General features: G+C 47.0%; 1 protein-coding gene and 1 long non-coding RNA gene across 2 annotated transcripts in view; both read left to right on the top strand.

Moving 5' to 3' along the window:
• Nucleotides 1-7,939, top strand: part of LOC125041624 — a 27,105-nt gene extending 19,166 nt beyond the window's left edge. Inside the window, exon 2 of the long non-coding RNA XR_007116308.1 lies at nt 7,356-7,939. This is a non-coding gene — a long non-coding RNA (uncharacterized LOC125041624). The remainder of the gene's footprint in view (nt 1-7,355) is intronic.
• An 86-nt stretch (nt 7,940-8,025) lies between these two features.
• On the top strand, nt 8,026-12,057 carry LOC125042078 (vegetative cell wall protein gp1-like). The gene is made up of 3 exons (XM_047637543.1): nt 8,026-9,326; nt 11,294-11,464; nt 11,991-12,057. The coding sequence occupies exons 1-3, from the start codon at nt 8,167-8,169 to the stop codon at nt 12,055-12,057; spliced, it is 1,398 nt and encodes a 465-aa protein (XP_047493499.1). The 5' UTR covers nt 8,026-8,166.
• Nucleotides 12,058-17,129: the final 5,072 nt, after the last annotated feature.

The raw sequence follows: 17,129 nt of genomic DNA, 5'->3' as shown, positions 1-17,129 counted from the left end.
TGCATGCCGGAAGTGAGCGTGAAATGTCAAGGGTACTGGTGCCACCCCCCCCCCTTTCCCTTCGCTCCCCATCTGTCCCCTCCCTGGCACTGTTGCTATGTGACATTTACTTCACTTTGTGTGTGTGTGTTTGTATGTGTGTGTGTGTGTGTGTGTGTGTGTGTGTGTGTTGGTGTGTGTGACTGTTTGTCTCTCTGAATCTCTCTCTCTTTCTCTCTCTCTGTATCTCTGTCTCTCTCTCTCTCTCTCTCTCTCTCTCTCTCTCTCTCTCTCTCTCTCTCTCTCTCTCTCTCTCTCTCTCTCTGTCTCTCTCTCTCTGTATCTATCTGTTTATCTCCCCCCTCCACCTTAAAAGAAAAGTTGCGTGTCAGAGAAGTGGAAAATGTTTAGGAATGCATAAAGTCCGTTGATCTTTAATGCCTTAGTGATTTTTTATTCCACCCCGCCTGTATTTTTTTTTTTGGCTTAAAACTCCAAATGTATACTTTTGAAACATACTAATGTCGTTTCAGTATGATTTATTTTATGATGCACCAGTCAAAGATCTAACACGAAAAAAGTATAACAGCAAAAATGTTACTTCTGTTAAATGAGGAAAATATGAAAAAAACGCAATAAAAAATGTATTAAGGCATTGGGTGGTGGGGGAGGGGGAGGAGAGGGGGATGGGGAGGGGGGAGGGGGGGGAAGGGGGAGGGGGAGGGGAGAGGTATGAAGAAGAGGAGGATGGTTGAGGAGGAAGAGGTGAGGGGGGGAGGGGGAGGGAGAAGGGGGAGGGGAGGGAAGGAAAGAGGGGGAAGGGGGAGGGGAGAGGTGTGAAGAAGAGGAGGATGGTTGAGGAGAAGGAGATGAGGGGGAGGGGGCGGGGGAGGGGAGGGGGCGGTGATATGGTCGTAGCTATGGGCATAAGGAAGTCACTGTATGTTCTTAGTGCACAGCTTGTCCTCTGTTTCCCGTTGGGCTCTTCGCGATGATGTGATGATGACGATGATCTCGAATAGTCAGATGTCGGGCTTGGAGGAGGAAACCTGATTGAGGAATCATGTGATGTTGATGAATAAATACTATATATAGATATAGATAAGATTTATATACATACATACATACAGACAGACAGACAGGCAGGCAGACACACACACACACACACACACACACACACACACACACACACACACACACACACACACACACACACACACACACACACACACACACTCACACACACACACACATACACACACACACACACACACCAACACACAGACACACACACACACACACGGGCACGCGCGGATACACTTACATACATTTACATATACATGTCTGTGCGTATGTAAATATAATCTATCTAAGTTGTGTTTGCGTCTTCAGTGACACCTACGTGAGTGATTAGCTAATGCATCTGTAACAGCCTGAGCCACGAGGGAATCTTAAATGCTATTCTTAGAACTGACTAGCATTTTGCTCTTTCCTTCTTTCGCTTTCGTTTCTCATATTTCTCTCGCTTTTCCATCTATTTCTGTTTCCCTTCTCTCGCCTCTTTTATTCTTTCTAACCATCTACTCCTTCTCCTCCTCCTGCCTCTCCTTCTTTTTTTCTTCTTCTCCTTCTTCTCACTCGCTTACTTCTTTTCCTTTTTCCTTTTCTTCTTTGTCTACTTCTTTTTTCTCCCTCCTACTCCTTTCTTCTTCTTCTTCTACTTCTACTTCTCCTCCTCTCCCTGCATCCTCCTCCTTCTCTTCGTTTTTTCTTCTACCTCCTCCTCCACTTCCTCCCCCTCCTCTTGCTCTCCTTCTCCCCCTCTCCTCTTCTTCCCCCTCCTCCTGCTTTCCCTGCTACTCTTCTCCCCCCTCCTTCCCCTCCTCTTGCTTTTCCTTCTCCCCCTCTCCTCTTCTTCCCCCTCCTCCCCCTCCTCCTCCTTTCCCTGCTACTCTTCTCTCGTGTTCGTCTTTTCATCGCAACAAAAACATTCTTTTGATTGGATTTTTAACAAAATCGCTAAACTTGTTTATCAGGAAGTTATTGTTTTGAAAATTCGAACAAAAACTTCCAAACTCAATTATTGTTGTCGACATAAAATCAGAAATATTTTGGAAAGCCACGTGATCATCATTTTCCTGGTAAATATCAAATTACAAAACTGTATCTGACGGATTTCCAAGATTTCGAATGACTAGTAATTTATATTTATATTGCTTTTTATATATTTGCATTTGCACTCAATTTGATATGATCACGATCAACAGGTTTCTAGCACCGTCATTGGACAGTGATTTAACTTGTAACATGACCCTGGCTGACCTTCTCAAGACCTTCGCCTCTCTCTGCATGGTACATAATGATATTTTCCATCAAGGCTTAGCTTACTTACTGCAGGGACTGTTGCATAAAGCATGTTGCAAACTCATTCACTCTAGGAATTGCTGATGTGTTTTAGAACGAATTCTTGCATCATCCACGACCATGAACTCACGGCAACTGTGCACGATTGGAAGCAACACAGGAGGGTTTTGAATGAATCGCTGCTTGATGATTTATAACGAATATAAAAAAAAAGAAGAAAAAAAGTAGGAGCAGAAGCAGAAGCAGAAGCAGAAGTAGAAGCAGAAGCAGAAGCAGAAGCAGAAGCAGAAGCAGAAGCAGAAGCAGAAGCAGAAGCAGAAGAAGAAGAAGAAGAAGAAGAAGAAGAAGAAGAAGAAGAAGAATGAAAACAATGAAATGGAGAAGAGGAGCAAACAACAAACATAGAAAACGAATCAGAAAAAAGGGAAACAAGATCAGCGGTAGTTCCACGGCCTTTACGAGCGACTTCGTTGTACCAAATTAAAATAAAAAAAATAAAAAAAATGAAATAGGAAAGAGGAACACAAAAATAGTTGCTTATCCTCATTCAAATGAAGCCAAAACGGAAGGATACTGAGAGCAACAGCGGTTAAAACAAAGTCAGTGACGGAGGCGATTAAGCGGGAAGAGTGGCAACCGCTCACAGTGACAATAACACGCGCAGAAGTAATGTGTGAGTAACAATAGCGTAGAGTCACAATTGCAAAAGGGACAGTAGCCAGTCTTGCAAAGGTGAGAACATCGGTGTCAGTAACGACGAAGATATTTGCAACAACGGCAGTGCCTGAAACAGTAAAGTTGCGGCAAAAGTATCGACAGAAATAACAGAAAATGAAAATACCAACACTGACAACACACTATCATTATCAACAACAGTAACAAAAGTCACGAACATACCAACAACGACGATACAACACCATCGACATCGGCGGCGTTAAATGAAGTAGCATAAACACCAACAGTGACGACAAACTACCCTAATAAGCAGTGAACATAACGGCAATAACACCTTACCACTCGCTCAAGGACTCAGCGACTCAGAAAAGATACCTAGTCTTGGTATGGCGCAGATGGTATCATGGTCGAGTGCGGGCGTGCGGTAGGACACTCAGATACCCTGTGGTTCCTGAGGTAACTTCTGAGAGCGATCCACCCGCACGTGCCTGCCTGCCTGGAGCTGTGCATGAATATAGCTGGGTTTTCCGTCATGCAGAGAACGAGACATTGGTTGTGCTGCATGTGTATGTGAATGTGTTTGTTATTACTGTTGCTGTTGTTATTGTTGTTATCGTTATTTTAATTCTTATTTTTATCATCATTATCATCCATTATTATTATTACCATCATAATCATCATCGCCATTATCACGTCGTCATCGTCATCATCATTATAAACATTATTATCAATGCCATTGTTATTATTATTGTTGTTGTTATTATTATTACTATTATTATTCTCATTCTCATTATCACTATCATTACTATCATCATTATCACTATCATTACTATTATCATTATCACTATTATTATTATTATTATTATTATTATTATTATTATTATTATTATTATTATTATTATTATTATTATTATTATTATATTATTATTATTATTATTATTATTATTATTATTATTAATGTTATCATCATCATGAATTAATATATGAATCATTGTACGAATTTTGCCTAAAAGCTCGAGGACAGATATGGATTAAAAAAAAACAAAAAACTAACAGGTTGCGATGTCATGCAGTGGGTCATACGTCACGAGGCGCAATTGATGGGGGTGATGCAACAGTCTCAGGAACGTCTCGTTGATCATGCACACACTCGAGGTGTTGAACTCAGACTCGCATGACTTTTTGAACATTTTCCTTTCTCAGTGAACTCTGAACTTATTCAAAACAAACACCGTTGTAACATCACAGCATAGATAATAGTGAAGCATCTAGAGTGGCATCCATACAGAACGTAGATCAGAGATGACACTGGATTCAAAGGTGGCCTGGCGGTGAGCGTGACTGTCATACTAGTCACACCAGTCGGCAGGCCCGTGACGCTACCAATAAGCTCTGGGATTAGTCGGGTTTTATGTGATAATGCCGCCCACACGTCTCGCACGCCCACGGGGGAGTTGGGAGAAGGGAGAAAAGGAAGGGGAAGGGGAAGGGGAAGGGGAAGGGGAAGGGGAAGGGGAAGGGGAAGGGGAAGGGGAAGGGGAAGGGGAAGGAGAGAAGGGGAAGGGGAATTGGAAGGAGAGAAGGGGAAGGGGAAGGGGAAGGGGAAGGAGAGAAGGGGAAGGAGAAGGAAGAAGGGGAAGGAGAAGGAGAGAAGGGGAAGGAGAAGGAGAGATGGGGAAGGAGAAGGAGAGAAGGGGAAGGGGAAGGGAGAAGGAGAAGGAGAAGGAGAAGGAGAAGGAGAAGGAGAAGGAGAAGGAGAAGGAGAAGGAGAAGGAGAAGGAGAAGGAGAGAAGGGGAAGGAAAGGAGACGGGGAGGGGAACAGGATGGGAAGGAGAGAGAGACTAGAAAAATCAAGAATAATCGGTTTGTGTGCGTGTTTTTACGTTCATCTCTTGTTTTTCAGTTAAGGAGTCAGTCAGTCAGTTTAGTAAATTAAGGTAACAGTCCTTAACATAACACTTCGCGTGGTAATTCGCGAGCAGCTGATATCGCGGCGCGCCCTTTTATCCTAACCCATCAATCAACTAATCAGAAAGTAGAAAACATTAAAATCAGAATAATCAGCCGGTACAGTCATTGAAATCCTTAAACCAGACCTGGCAATCTGTCACCGCGCCTCTCCGTCTCGTTCAATCAGTCAGTCAGCGCTCGGCATCCCAGTACGCGTAGTGAACTAATTAGCCAGTCTATGAATCCAGTGCAAAACCGAGAAAACCCAGTCCACTGGCAAACAGTCATTATACCCGGTCATTCCTTCGAGCGGGAGGAACCAGAGGGAACGATTCCGGTAGAAGCCGCGCCGGGGCTCTTTGAGAATTATTCACCAGTCCCGCCCGCATATTAATGACTAAGCTGCGTAGGTTTGAGTAAAGTTGGCGTTCGGGAGGAAGGTGTAAAGGGGCGTTGTGGCGCTTGGCGGAGAGGAGGGAAGGGGAAGGGGGCAAGGGAGAGAGGGATACAGGGAGGGGAGGAAATAGAGAGGGAGGGGAACATGGAGAGAGGGAAACAGAAGAAGGGAGGGGAACGGCGGGAGGTAAGGAAACAGAAGAAGGGAGGGAAACAGGGAGGGAGAGTGGGAAACAGGGAAGGAAGGGGGGAAACAGGGTAGGGGGGGCAGGGAGGGAGGGAGGGGGAGAGAAGAGGTGAGGGTATAAGCAAATGAGTTAGCGAGACGGGGAGGGAGAAGGGGAGGAAGTGGATTGAGGGAAGAGAAAGGGAACGGAGAGAGAAGGAGGGACATAGAGGGGTAAGTGAAAACAGGAAGGGAGAGGGTGAGAGAGAGAGAGAGAGAGACTGAAGGAGGAAGAAGGAGGGTGAGGGATGGAGGGAAGGAGAGAAAAAGTGAAGAAAGAAGGGAGGGGGAAGGGAGGAGAGAGAGAGAGAGAGAGAGAGAGAGAGAGAGAGAGAGAGAGAGAGAGAGAGAGAGAGAGAGAGAGAGAGAGAGAGAGAGAGAGAGAGAGAGAATTTTTTTTAATCAATGCAATGTCTCTGTTCATAGTTTGTCATTCCAACTGAAAATTCGGCAACTATTATAATATAATGGAAACCGAATACCTTTGTCTAAATTTCTCCTAAAAAGAAGCCTCTGGCACTTTTTAACCAAAATTTCTTTGCTTAGAGCACTCCATCAGTGAAGAATCCTTGTGAAAAATGTAATTGTAACTGGCAGTTAAAATAAAGTTGGTAGCAATGTTGCTGCCGGCTCTGCAAGATGTAAAGTAAACGACATCAGCGTGTGTGAGAGAGGGGGCAGCTGTGTGTGTGTGTGTGTGTGTGTGTGTGTGTGTGTGTGTGTGTGTGTGTGTGTGTGTGTGTGTGTGTGTGTGTGTGCGCGTGCGTGCGTGCGTGTGTGTGATTATGTGTGCACGCTTGCGAACTTGCGTTTGTGTAATTCATTATTCGCATTACATTTTTCATATAATTAACACAAAGAGAATTTCATGAAATAATATTACAGAATTCAGAGTGTTTAGATATTATCTTAGGCTTTTCCGTTTCATAAAAAACTACAAGATTGTTGTTGTTTCCATTTGCATATGAAATGAGAACTGCTATGCAGGCAATTGTGGGCTTGCACTCTCCTAGTGATCACAAACGTCACAGGTAAATTTCCACGAAATGAATTTCACGCAGTACACTAACTCCCAAAAATCCAATTATGTCACTTTTTATTCCTGTCCCCTTGCACCCCCGCCCCCTCCACCCACCCACCATCCACTGTGTCCCCCTCCCCGCTTCCCCCTCTCCAATTCCCATGCACACTCTCCCCTCATTGTCCTCTCCTCCCAGTTCCCATCCTCTTCCCTTTCCCCCTTCCCCATTTCCCACCCCTTTCCCTTCCCCCTTCCCCTCTCTCCTTTTGTCCCAGTTCCCATCTTCCTCATTTTCCCCATTGCCCATTTTTTCTCTCTTCCTCCTTCCTTAGTTTCAACCTTCCTCATTTCCCGCCCCTTTCCCTTCCCCTCCCCTTTCCCCCTTCCTCATTTCCCGCCCCTCTCCCTTCTCCTCCCCTTTCCCCCTTCCTCATTTCCCGCTCCTTTCCCTTCCCCTCCCCTTTCCTCCTTCAACTACCTTGTCCACCCAAGCCTACCCGACCCCCTCTGCCCCCACCTCATCTTCCAGCAAAGCCCCAACAAACCCTCCCATCCACACAGCCGCCCACCATGCCAGCCCTCCACACGCCCTCCTCCCACCCACCCTGCCACCCATCCACCCATCCACCACAACCTCCTGAACTGGGAATTAGATTACAACTCTTTTCATTTTCGAGTCCCTCTCTTCCACGCACTTTCTCTTTCGACATGCCTTTCTAATATTCGTTTTTCTTCTCTTGCAGGTGATGATGATGATGGTTGTGGCGACGTAGCGACGAGTCTCTCTCTCTCTTACATCTCTTCATGGTTGTGATAGTCAGCGCTCGATCCAAGAAGGAACCACGCCTCCGCCCAGCATCCCAAGAAGACCTTATTTTGATAAAGGCGTTAGCGAGTCGTAGAGAAAACTGCCCTGCTTATCCCCCTTTGTTGGCTCCTCTTCTTACTCGTCTACTTCTTCGACTTCTTCGATTTTTTGTAGCGTGTCTATAAAATATAAATATATATATGTATGTGTGGGTGTGTGTAAAATAGAATAAGGATTACCGTAGCTACTGAAGTCAGAATACTATTTGCTTTTGGAAAAAAAAGAAACTTTCTCTATATAATCCTTTCCTTTTGGGTTCCGATAGTTTTCTCTTTTTTGGATGTATACGATTTGATTCTCTTTGGTAGGTTAGCCGATCAATGATAACACAACACGAATCCAGCGCGCGCGCAGATTCAAACGTCGTCACTTTGTCACAACAACAAGGCCAGTGACGAGCGTGGTATAGTGAGTGTGAGGTGGATTGAAAGAAGGAAAAAGAAAACAAAAAAAAGGTCATTAAAAAGCTCCCGTCCATTAGAAGTTGCGGCCCAAGTGCGCGTGCGAGGAGGGACTTCGGCGCCGCTTTCGGTTCAGTGTCGATGCTTCGGTCGAGCGCCGAGTCGGTTCCGAGCGAGTGATCGCATGAGTGTGCATGGTAGCGCGCCTAGAGGAAGAGCTCGGTGCATGAGAGCAGAGCGGGCGCCAGTGTCGAGGGCGTGCGGGCGCGCGGCGTAGCGACGACCATGACGACTCTGTGCAGCACCCCGGAATCCCTTCCTTCCCCCCGGGCGGCCGACGCGGCCCCCCCAGGGTTCCAGGCGCCCTCTGACCCCTCGCCGCGCCCCTACGATGCGTCCGGCTTCCCCAGCGGCGCTCCGGCGCCCTCCTTCTCGGCGCGCTCGGACGCCGACTACGAGGTGCCCTTCTTCACCGTGGCGCACTACCGCACGCCCACCGCGCCCACCACCTACGAGTATGCCGCCACGCATACGGGCTTCCCGGAGGGCGCGGGCGAGGCGCTCTACAACGGCGGCCTCGACACGGAGGCGATGTCGCCCGTCGAGCTGGCCTTCGGCGGCAGCGCAGGGGAGTCGGGCCGCTGGTGGCCTCGCGACGGACCCGAGGCGCCCGTGGAGCCCACGCCGCCCGTCGAGCTCACGCCGCCCGTCGAGCTCACGCCGCCCACACAACCCGCGCGGTCCCCCGTGGGCCCCGCACCTCTCCATGGCCGTTCGGAGCCCGAAACCGCCCTGCCCGCCCACCCACCCGGCGCCTTCATCCGGCGCGTCTACGGCAGCCACGACCGCACGCCCGTGGGCTGCCTGCACGCCGCCGCAGGCACGGCGCCGCGCGGGCAAAAGCCACCCACCCCGGGGGCGAAGCCAGCCCCACCGGAGACGGGCCCGCGGTCTTCGCGGCCCGCGCGCTCCCACGACGAGACGCCCGTCAGGGGCTCCGTGGACTTCCTGCTGGATCAGCCATCGCGCACCCCTAGCAGGAGCAGGAGCGGCTCCAGACGCCGCGCCTCGAGCCCGGGCCGGAGGACCACCCCCACTACACCCACCTCGTCCTTCCCCCCCGAGATGAGCCAGTCCACGCCCCTCATCCCCAGGGACACTGGGCAGGGCACGGGCGATGGCGTCACCGGCGCGGCCCAGGCGCAGGACGCCGCGACGCGCCAGACGTCCCTCGCGGGCTCGGGAGGGCGCGGCGGCGGCGGGAGGGAGGAGCCGGCGACCGGCCTGAGCGGGGCGCCCATGGACGGCAGCGGCGTGTACGAGGACGCGGGCGTGAGCGACGCGGCTGACCGCCTCGAGTCCGCCCTCCACTCCAGCTCGTCCTCGGAGGTGATGGTGACGCCGCGGACGCCCCGGACGCCGCGCACCTCCAGAAGCAAGTCCAGGTGAGTCATGCTGTCTGCTGGCACGCGGCGGACGCTGCACGGGAGGGATTTGCATGATTACTTTGCGAGGAAGATAAGTACTGTACGTACGTGCGTGTGATATAGATCCTGCTATTTCCTTTGTAATTGCTTTATGAGTATTATATACGATTTGTTTTCTTCTGTTGAAATATGCCCTTCCGCCTATCTCCATTTACCAGAACAGTCCAGTAAATACATTTCTTTTCTGGTATGCAGAGTGCCATTCACAATGTTATCTTTACCTGTCCCTTACACATCCTCCTCCCGGCTTAGAGCTGATAATTTAATCTTATCTTATCACAACTGTAAGAATAATATTATGTATGTCGCAGTAAGATGAGATATTTTAAGTTTGATAATCTGAAGGTTACTTTTTTTTTACTAAGCTTTGTCTTCAGTCAACAACCGAGGTTTTCTATGTTATGTGTGTGTGTGTGTGTGTGTGTGTGTGTGTGTGTGTGTGTGTGTGTGTGTGTGTGTGTGTGTGTGTTGTGTGTGTGTGTGTGTGTGTGTGTGTGTGTGTGTGTGTGTGTGTCTGTGTGTGTGTGTGTTGTGTGTGTGTGTGTGTGTGTGTGTGTGTTGTTGTGTGTGTGTGTGTGTGTGTGTGTGTGTGTGTGTGTGTGTGTGTGTGTGTGTGTGTGTGTGTGTGTGTGTGTGTGTGTGTGTGTGTGTGTGTGTCTGTGCATTTTTATGTTTATGTATCTACTGTGTCTGTATTCGTATTCGAGTTTGTATTTATGTGTGTGTGTTAACGTATGTGCGTGCTGTATACCTACATGTTTATGAATGTGCAGACGTGTGATGTGACTGCTCGAGCTCACACATTCACGGATAGAAAAGCAGACTATTTTCCTCCGCTCTCTGCCCTCACCTGCTCCATTCCCCCCCCTGGCTGGATTCAAATACCAGCTACTTCAATCACCCCCTTTTGTCATGCTGGAAGAGAAAGGAGGCGAAAGAAGAGTAAAAGAGTAAATAAAAAAGGGGTTTAGGACCAATATTAACTCTGTCTTTCTTCCTCTTTCCTCTCTTCTTTTTTTATCTCTACTGTTCTCTTTCTTCCTCTTTCCTCTCTTCTTTTTTTTTTTATCTCTACTGTTCTCTTTCTCTTTCTCTCTCATATTTTTCTTTCTGTTTGCTCTTTTAAGAAATCTGCCGGGTTGCCTTTTATGATTTACCGACCTGTTCCTATTTTTTCCTCCCTCTGAGATGCGTCTTTTAGATTCCATTTGCTTTGTACTTTTTTTTTCTTTTCTTTCTTTAATCTCATTTTGTCTAATGCACTTTAGTCTTTCCTGCTAAAATTCTTCTGTCGTCGCGTTCTGGGATGTTCATCTCTTTTGATGTTTATTCTGTTTGTTATTTATGTGCTCTGTCTATCTTTTCGTCAGGTTTCCCCTTTCTTCCTCTCCGTCGCTTTCTCTTCCTCTCCCATCCCTTTTCTTCCATTTCCCTTTCCGCCCTTCTCTTCCCCTTTTCTCCCATTGTCTTTCTTTCTCTTCTTTTCCATCCTTTCCCTTTGCTTCAACCCTACCCATCCCTCCCTCCATTTCATTTCATTTTCATTTCATTCACATCATTTCATTTCTTTTGCCTCTCCTCCCCTTCTTTTCCCTTTTCTTATAGTTTTCTCTTCTTTTTGCATCTGCCTCCGTGACCTATCCTTTCCAAATCTAAAGGTTATTCTTTCTCTTCTTGTTTTCCTCTTCCTTTGTTCGTTTTCCCTCCCCCCATTCCTCCCCTCCCTCTCCCCCATCCCTCCATCCTCTTCCTTTAATCTTTCCTCTTATCTTCTCCTCCTTTCTCTTCCCTCTCCCCCAGTCCCCATCACTCCTTCCTACACTTAGAAAAGATGATAAGAAAAATGAAAATAAGAAAACAAAGAACGAAAAACAAGGAAAAAAACCCTCACCTTTCCCTCTTTTCTCCCTTCCCTCGTCCTCCAGGGAGCCCTCCTTCTGCCTCGAGCTGGAGGACGACGAGTACCCCCGCACGGAGGCTGAGTACATGTCGCTCCTCAACGCCAAGATCGCCGAGGCCCACGAGCGGCAGCTGCTCCCCCTCAAGGAGGACCTCGCTGACTGGCTCTCCAAACTACTTGGTGAGTACTGGCGTCCGTTTGGGCTGAGAAATGCGTTGACATTTGTGGAAACTTTAGGTACATACAAACATATTCAAGCATTTGATCATGTTATGTGGTATTAATATTAATATGGTCATGATTGTTATTATTATTATCATTACCATTATCATTATCATTATCATTATCATTATCATTATCATTATCATTATCATTATCATTATCATCATCATCATCATCATCATCATCATCATCATCACATCAACACCATCATTATTATTATTATATATATATTATTATTATTGTTATTAGTTGTCTATTTGCTTCGTCCATCCGTCATGCATATAATTTACGCCAGCTGGGATGTATTTAACTGCGTATTTGAAGTCTCTTACGCCTGGGATCATATTCCATGTGACGACGTACTTAAAGTCAATTCATTTAGGTAGAAATTGGGTAATAATTGGCAGCATAAATATCAAAGAATCCCGGACACACACATGCGCGCGCTTATAGGAAATGCACGTTGTAAACTTCATCCTTGAAAGCAACATTTTCGCAAGCCTGTGCAAGCCGAGTGGTCGCTTGACTCTGAGGATCAACACGGCATTGAAAGTGTCTCTGAAATGACGCCAAATATTATTTTTTCTTTTTTTCTTTTTCCTTTTTTTCACCTTTTCATTTATTTTTGCAGTTTTTTGTCTTTGACTTTTTTATTTATATTCAGGAGTGTTTGCTTTTCATTTTTGCTTTCTATGTGTTTGATTGCTTTTCTGTTTTTGTTCCTTTTGACACACTCTCTCTAACTCTCTCTCTCTCTCTTTCTCTCTCTCTCTCTCTCTCTCTCTCTCTCTCTCTCTCTCTCTCTCTCTCTCTCTCTCTCTCTCTCTCTCTCTCTCTCTCTCCCTCTCCCTCTCCCTCTCCCTCCCCCTCCCTCCCTCTCTCTCTCTCTCTCTCTCTCTCTCTCTCTCTCTCTCTCTCTCTCTCTCTCTCTCTCTCTCTCTCTCTCTCTCTCTCTCTCCCTCCCTCTTCTCCTTCCCCCTCCTCTTCCTCTTCCTCTGTCTCTTCTTCTTCTTCCTCCTCCTCTTTCTCTCTCTAGCTCTTGCCTCCCCATCTCTCTTTCACGCTGCCTTTTCGTGTATGTAACTCCCCTCCTTCCCCCTCCCCCTCCTCTCCCCCTCCCCCCCTAACAGCTTTCAATAGGTCGCTTCTTTAGAGACAAGTTCCTGCCTATGTTCGTCCCTCAAATTGCTTGCCTGCCTGCCAGCGTGCTTGCCTGAGGTACCTTCCACCCGACTGCAGGATAATGACCCTTATTAAACCCAACCGTAGAGTCCAAAATTGACTTACTTCCAGGCAACCTTTCCACTTCCCCCTCTGTCTCTCTCGCCTCTCTACCCCTCCCCCCCTTAGCCCCAACCCCTCACTATTTCCATGTCCTTCCTCCCTCATCCCCTCTCCTCTCCGTCCCCTTCCCTCCTCTCCTTCTCCCTTCTCCCCTCTCGTCTCCGTCTCCTACCCTCCTCTCCCCCTTCCTTTACCTCCTCTTTTCCCACTCCCTTATCCCCCTCCCATGACCCCCCTCTCCCCCTCCCCCATGCCTCATAAACTCCAAACTTGCCAGACTTTTAAATGACAAGACCCGAATCATAGTCCAATAGAGGGGGGGGGGGGGGAGAAGAGTAGGGGGGAAGGGGATGGAGGAAACGGAAGGGGAAGTAAGGGAGGGAGGAACGGGGAAGGTGAAGGTGGGAGAGAGGGGAAGAGAGAAGGGAGGAAGGGGGCGGGAGGAAAGGAGTAGGGGAAGGGATGGAAGCAGGGTAAGGGGAGTAGGGAAGGGGAGGGAGGAACGGGTAGGGGAAGGGAAACGGGGAAGGTGTAGGTGGGGGGGGGGGAGGGGAAGGCGGGAAGAGGGAACGGGGGCGGAGAGGGGGAGAGGGGAAGGAGGGAGGGGAGGGGAGGAGCAAAAGGGAGACTAGATGGAGCAAAGGCAGAATATTTTTGGTATTAGCAGAGGCATCTTTACGTCTAAATTCTTTCCGCTAAGAATTTTATTTATTTATTTATTTACTTGTTTGTTTTTAGGTCCTCATTTCCGGTTGATGTTTTGAGGATATGCGACTTATTTATGTTTTATCTTTCTCCCCATTTTTTTTGGTTATCATTATTTTTTCATATCGATTCGAAACCTATTCTTTGCCATATAATTAAAATGTTATTTGCGATGTTCGTCTGTTTTCTTTATTTAATCTTTTATCCATTTGCTTCTTTTTCCTTCCATTTCCTCCCGTCTGTTCTCTTTTAGTTTGCTATTGTGTCTATTTTTGTTACATATTTCTTTCTTTCTTTCTTTCTTTTTTCTTTCACTTCCGTTCTCTTTACGTCTCGCTTATTCTGTTCTCTTTGCCTGTCACCTTTCTCTGTGCCACTCTGTATTTTTTCTTTCTCTCTCTCTATCTCACTCTTTTCTTTCTTTCGTTTGACTTTTTCGGATTCTTCTTTGTGCTGTCTTTTTCAGTCTTCGTTAACAGGATTTCTTTTTCTCACTTTTTCTTCTGTTTCTCTTTCCATTCGTACTTTCTCTCTCTATTTTTTTTTCCGTTCTTCCTACTGATGCCATCCCTCGTCATTCTTCTTTTCTTCCTTAGTCTCTTTTCTCTCCTCTTTTTTCTTCCCCTCCTTCCATCTTTCTCTTCCATTTACAAATCTTCTACCTCCTTTTACTCCTTCTCGTCCTTGTCCTCCCTCGACCTCCTCCTCCTACTATTCCTCCTCCTCCTCCTCCTCTTTCTCCTCCTCCTCCTCCTCTTTCTCCTCCTCCTCCTCCTTCTCCTCCTCCTCCTCCTCCTCCTCCTCCTCCTCCTCCTCCTCCTCCCCTCCTCCTCCTCCTCCTCCTCCTCCTCCTCCTCCCCCTCCTCCTCCTCCTCCACTTCTTCCTCCTCCTCCTCCTCCTCCTCTCATTCCCCTCCTCCTTCTCCCTCCTTTACCTTCTTTCCTCTCTCCTTCCCCCTCTCACCTTCTCCCTTCCTCCTATTCTTCTCTATCTCTTTCTCCCTCCCTATCGAGCCTCATTATCTCCCGCTGCATTACCCTTTTCTCTCAAGCTTTCTCAGTTCTCCCATCGTTCGGTCGCGGGCAGCTTGAGAACGTTACAGAATGCAGACGAAAAGAAAAGAAAAATGTGCATTATTGTTGTCATCATTTTCATCTTTGTTTACATTTTGTCTCATTTCTTGGTGTTGGTATGGGCGTGGTATTTTGGGTCTTATGAGATACTGTGATAAGGGCGGAGATCTTTCGGCAACTTGAAGGAAACAAAAGGTTTGTGGCGCGTGACGTTTATACACTCGAGAGTGAATGAACTATCCTTGATGAGTGGCAGGCAGGCAGGCAGGCAGGCAGGCAGGCAGACAGACAGACAGACAGACAGACAGACAGACAGACAGACAGACAGACAGACAGACAGACAGACAGACGGACGGACGGACGGACGGACAGACAAACAGACAGACAGATAGACAGAATCAGACAGAGACAAACAGAGACAGACAAGCAGACAGACAGATCGACAACCAGAGAGACAGACAGGCAGAAAAGCATAAGGGTAGCCAACAAGCAAAACGGGAATCACGGAATAAAGCATATGGTCGGCCAGGCAGGCAGGTAGACAGAGAAGACATACATGCAATGGCGAGGCCAACAGAAAGCAGACAAACAGGCAGAGGAATAATCATTATGATATCTAAAATCAGTAGCATTTTATTTTATTTATCAAATATATAGATAATGAATTGCTAGTAATTATAAAGGAGGTGAAAGGGATTTGCGAATCAATTGATTAGGATTTTAGGGTTTCAAAATTCAATTGAACTGCTAAATCAGGTACGGATATAAATGAAAGGGAATGAATGAAGTCAGAAATCAGATGTATAGCGAATTAGATAAAAGGTAAAAGGATTAATTAATTCTTGAACTATTTATGCATGAAGGGAAAAATACAAGAGTTAACAAAGGGAAATTAGGGAAAAAAATCAAATTGTAAACGTTTTATATCAAAGAATTAATCATTTCATTAATCACTGAATTAAGAACAGGAAGTGGGGCATCACACTAATGAAAAGTCATTGCTTAGTGTTAATGGCTGTTAGGAAATAACATAATTAGCGGAGTCAGGAATAATGCATTTTAACTCGTGTTCCGTCATTATTTTTTCTTTTGCTTTTAATTTTTCATGTAGAGGGAATGCGATCACTGCGAGAAGAGAATTGGGTTTCGTTTAGTTTTCATGAAATTAAGTGAGGAAATAAAGTGCCTTTCATAGAGAGTAAAACAAAATGTACGTTGACGGAATGTTAGAGAGGGAGAGGGAGAGGGAGAGGGAGAGGGAGAGGGAGAGGGAGAGGGAGAGGGAGAGGGAGAGGGAGAGGGAGAGAGAGAGGGAGAGAGAGAGAGAGAGAGAGAGAGAGAGAGAGAGAGAGAGAGAGAGAGAGAGAGAGAGAGAGAGAGAGAGAGAGAGAGAGAGAGAGAGAGAGAGAGAGAGAGAGAGAGAAAGAGAGAGAGAGAAAAAAAGAAAGAGAGAGAGAGAGAGAGAGAGAGAGAGAGAGAGAGAGAGAGAGAGAGAGAGAGAGAGAGAGAGAGAGAGAGAGAGAGAGAGAGGCAGAGAGGTAGAGAGGTAGAAATTGACAGCAAAGAACAACGGACAGAGAAAAAAAAACCCAGATTGGAATGGCTAGACGAAATGAGCCAGAGGATAGGAAAGAAATGAATAAATAAAAATGAAGTCCCACCAGAGACGAACCAGACGAGAGAGAATATATAATGTGCAACGGACCTCAATATACCTGCTGCAAGTTGAACGCGAGACGCCTTTAAGGTCCCTAGGGAGGGAGTGGGGGGAGGGGGGGAGGGAGGAATCGGGTAGGGGCGGGGGTGGGCGTGAGATTGAATGTGTGAGGGCGGACGGTCGAAAACAACCCTCCCCCCCTCCTCCTCTCCCTCTCCCTCTCCCTCTCCCTCTCCCTCTCCCTTTCCCTCTCTCTCTCCCTCTCCCTCTCCCTCTCCCTCTCCCTCTCCCTCTCCCTCTCCCTCTCCCTATTTGCCTCTATTCCTCCACCACGAAGGAAATTATATTGGGGAGAAGATGACAGAGAGGGAAGAAATAGTATGATAAGAGAAGAGAGGGGAGGGGAGAAGAGGAAAGGAGGGGAAAGAAAAACAGAGTAGAAGAGAGAAGAGGAGAGGAAAGAAGAGGAGAGGAAAGAAGAGAAGGGAAGAGTAGAGAAGAGAAGAGAAGAGAAGAGAAGAGAAGAGGAGAGAAGAGGAGAGAAGAGAAGAGAAGAGAAGAGAAGAGAAGAGAAGAGGAGAGAAGAGAAGAGAAGAGAAGAGAAGAGAAGAGAAGAGGAGAGGAGAGGAGAGGAGAGGAGAGAAGAGAAGAGAAGAGAAGAGAAGAGAAGAGAAGAGAAGAGAAGAGAAGAGGAGAGGAGAGGAGATAGGGCAAGACATGAAAGGAGAGACACGAAAGGAAAGAAGAGAAAAGAAGAGAAAAGGAGAGAAAAGGAGAGAAAAGGAGAGAAAAGTGGAGGAGACGCAAAAATGGAGAGAGAATGACAGGGTCAATAGTCGCCCGCGTAGGTTTTGAAGCTCACTCATCACTGGCGTATTAGAGTTCAAGTATCTCTCGTAGTGTGAATAGGGGGGGGAGG

This window comes from Penaeus chinensis, chromosome 31, assembly GCF_019202785.1.
Source record: "Penaeus chinensis breed Huanghai No. 1 chromosome 31, ASM1920278v2, whole genome shotgun sequence".
NCBI lineage: Eukaryota > Metazoa > Arthropoda > Malacostraca > Decapoda > Penaeidae > Penaeus > Penaeus chinensis.
This window is presented reverse-complemented; position numbering and strand designations above follow the sequence as displayed.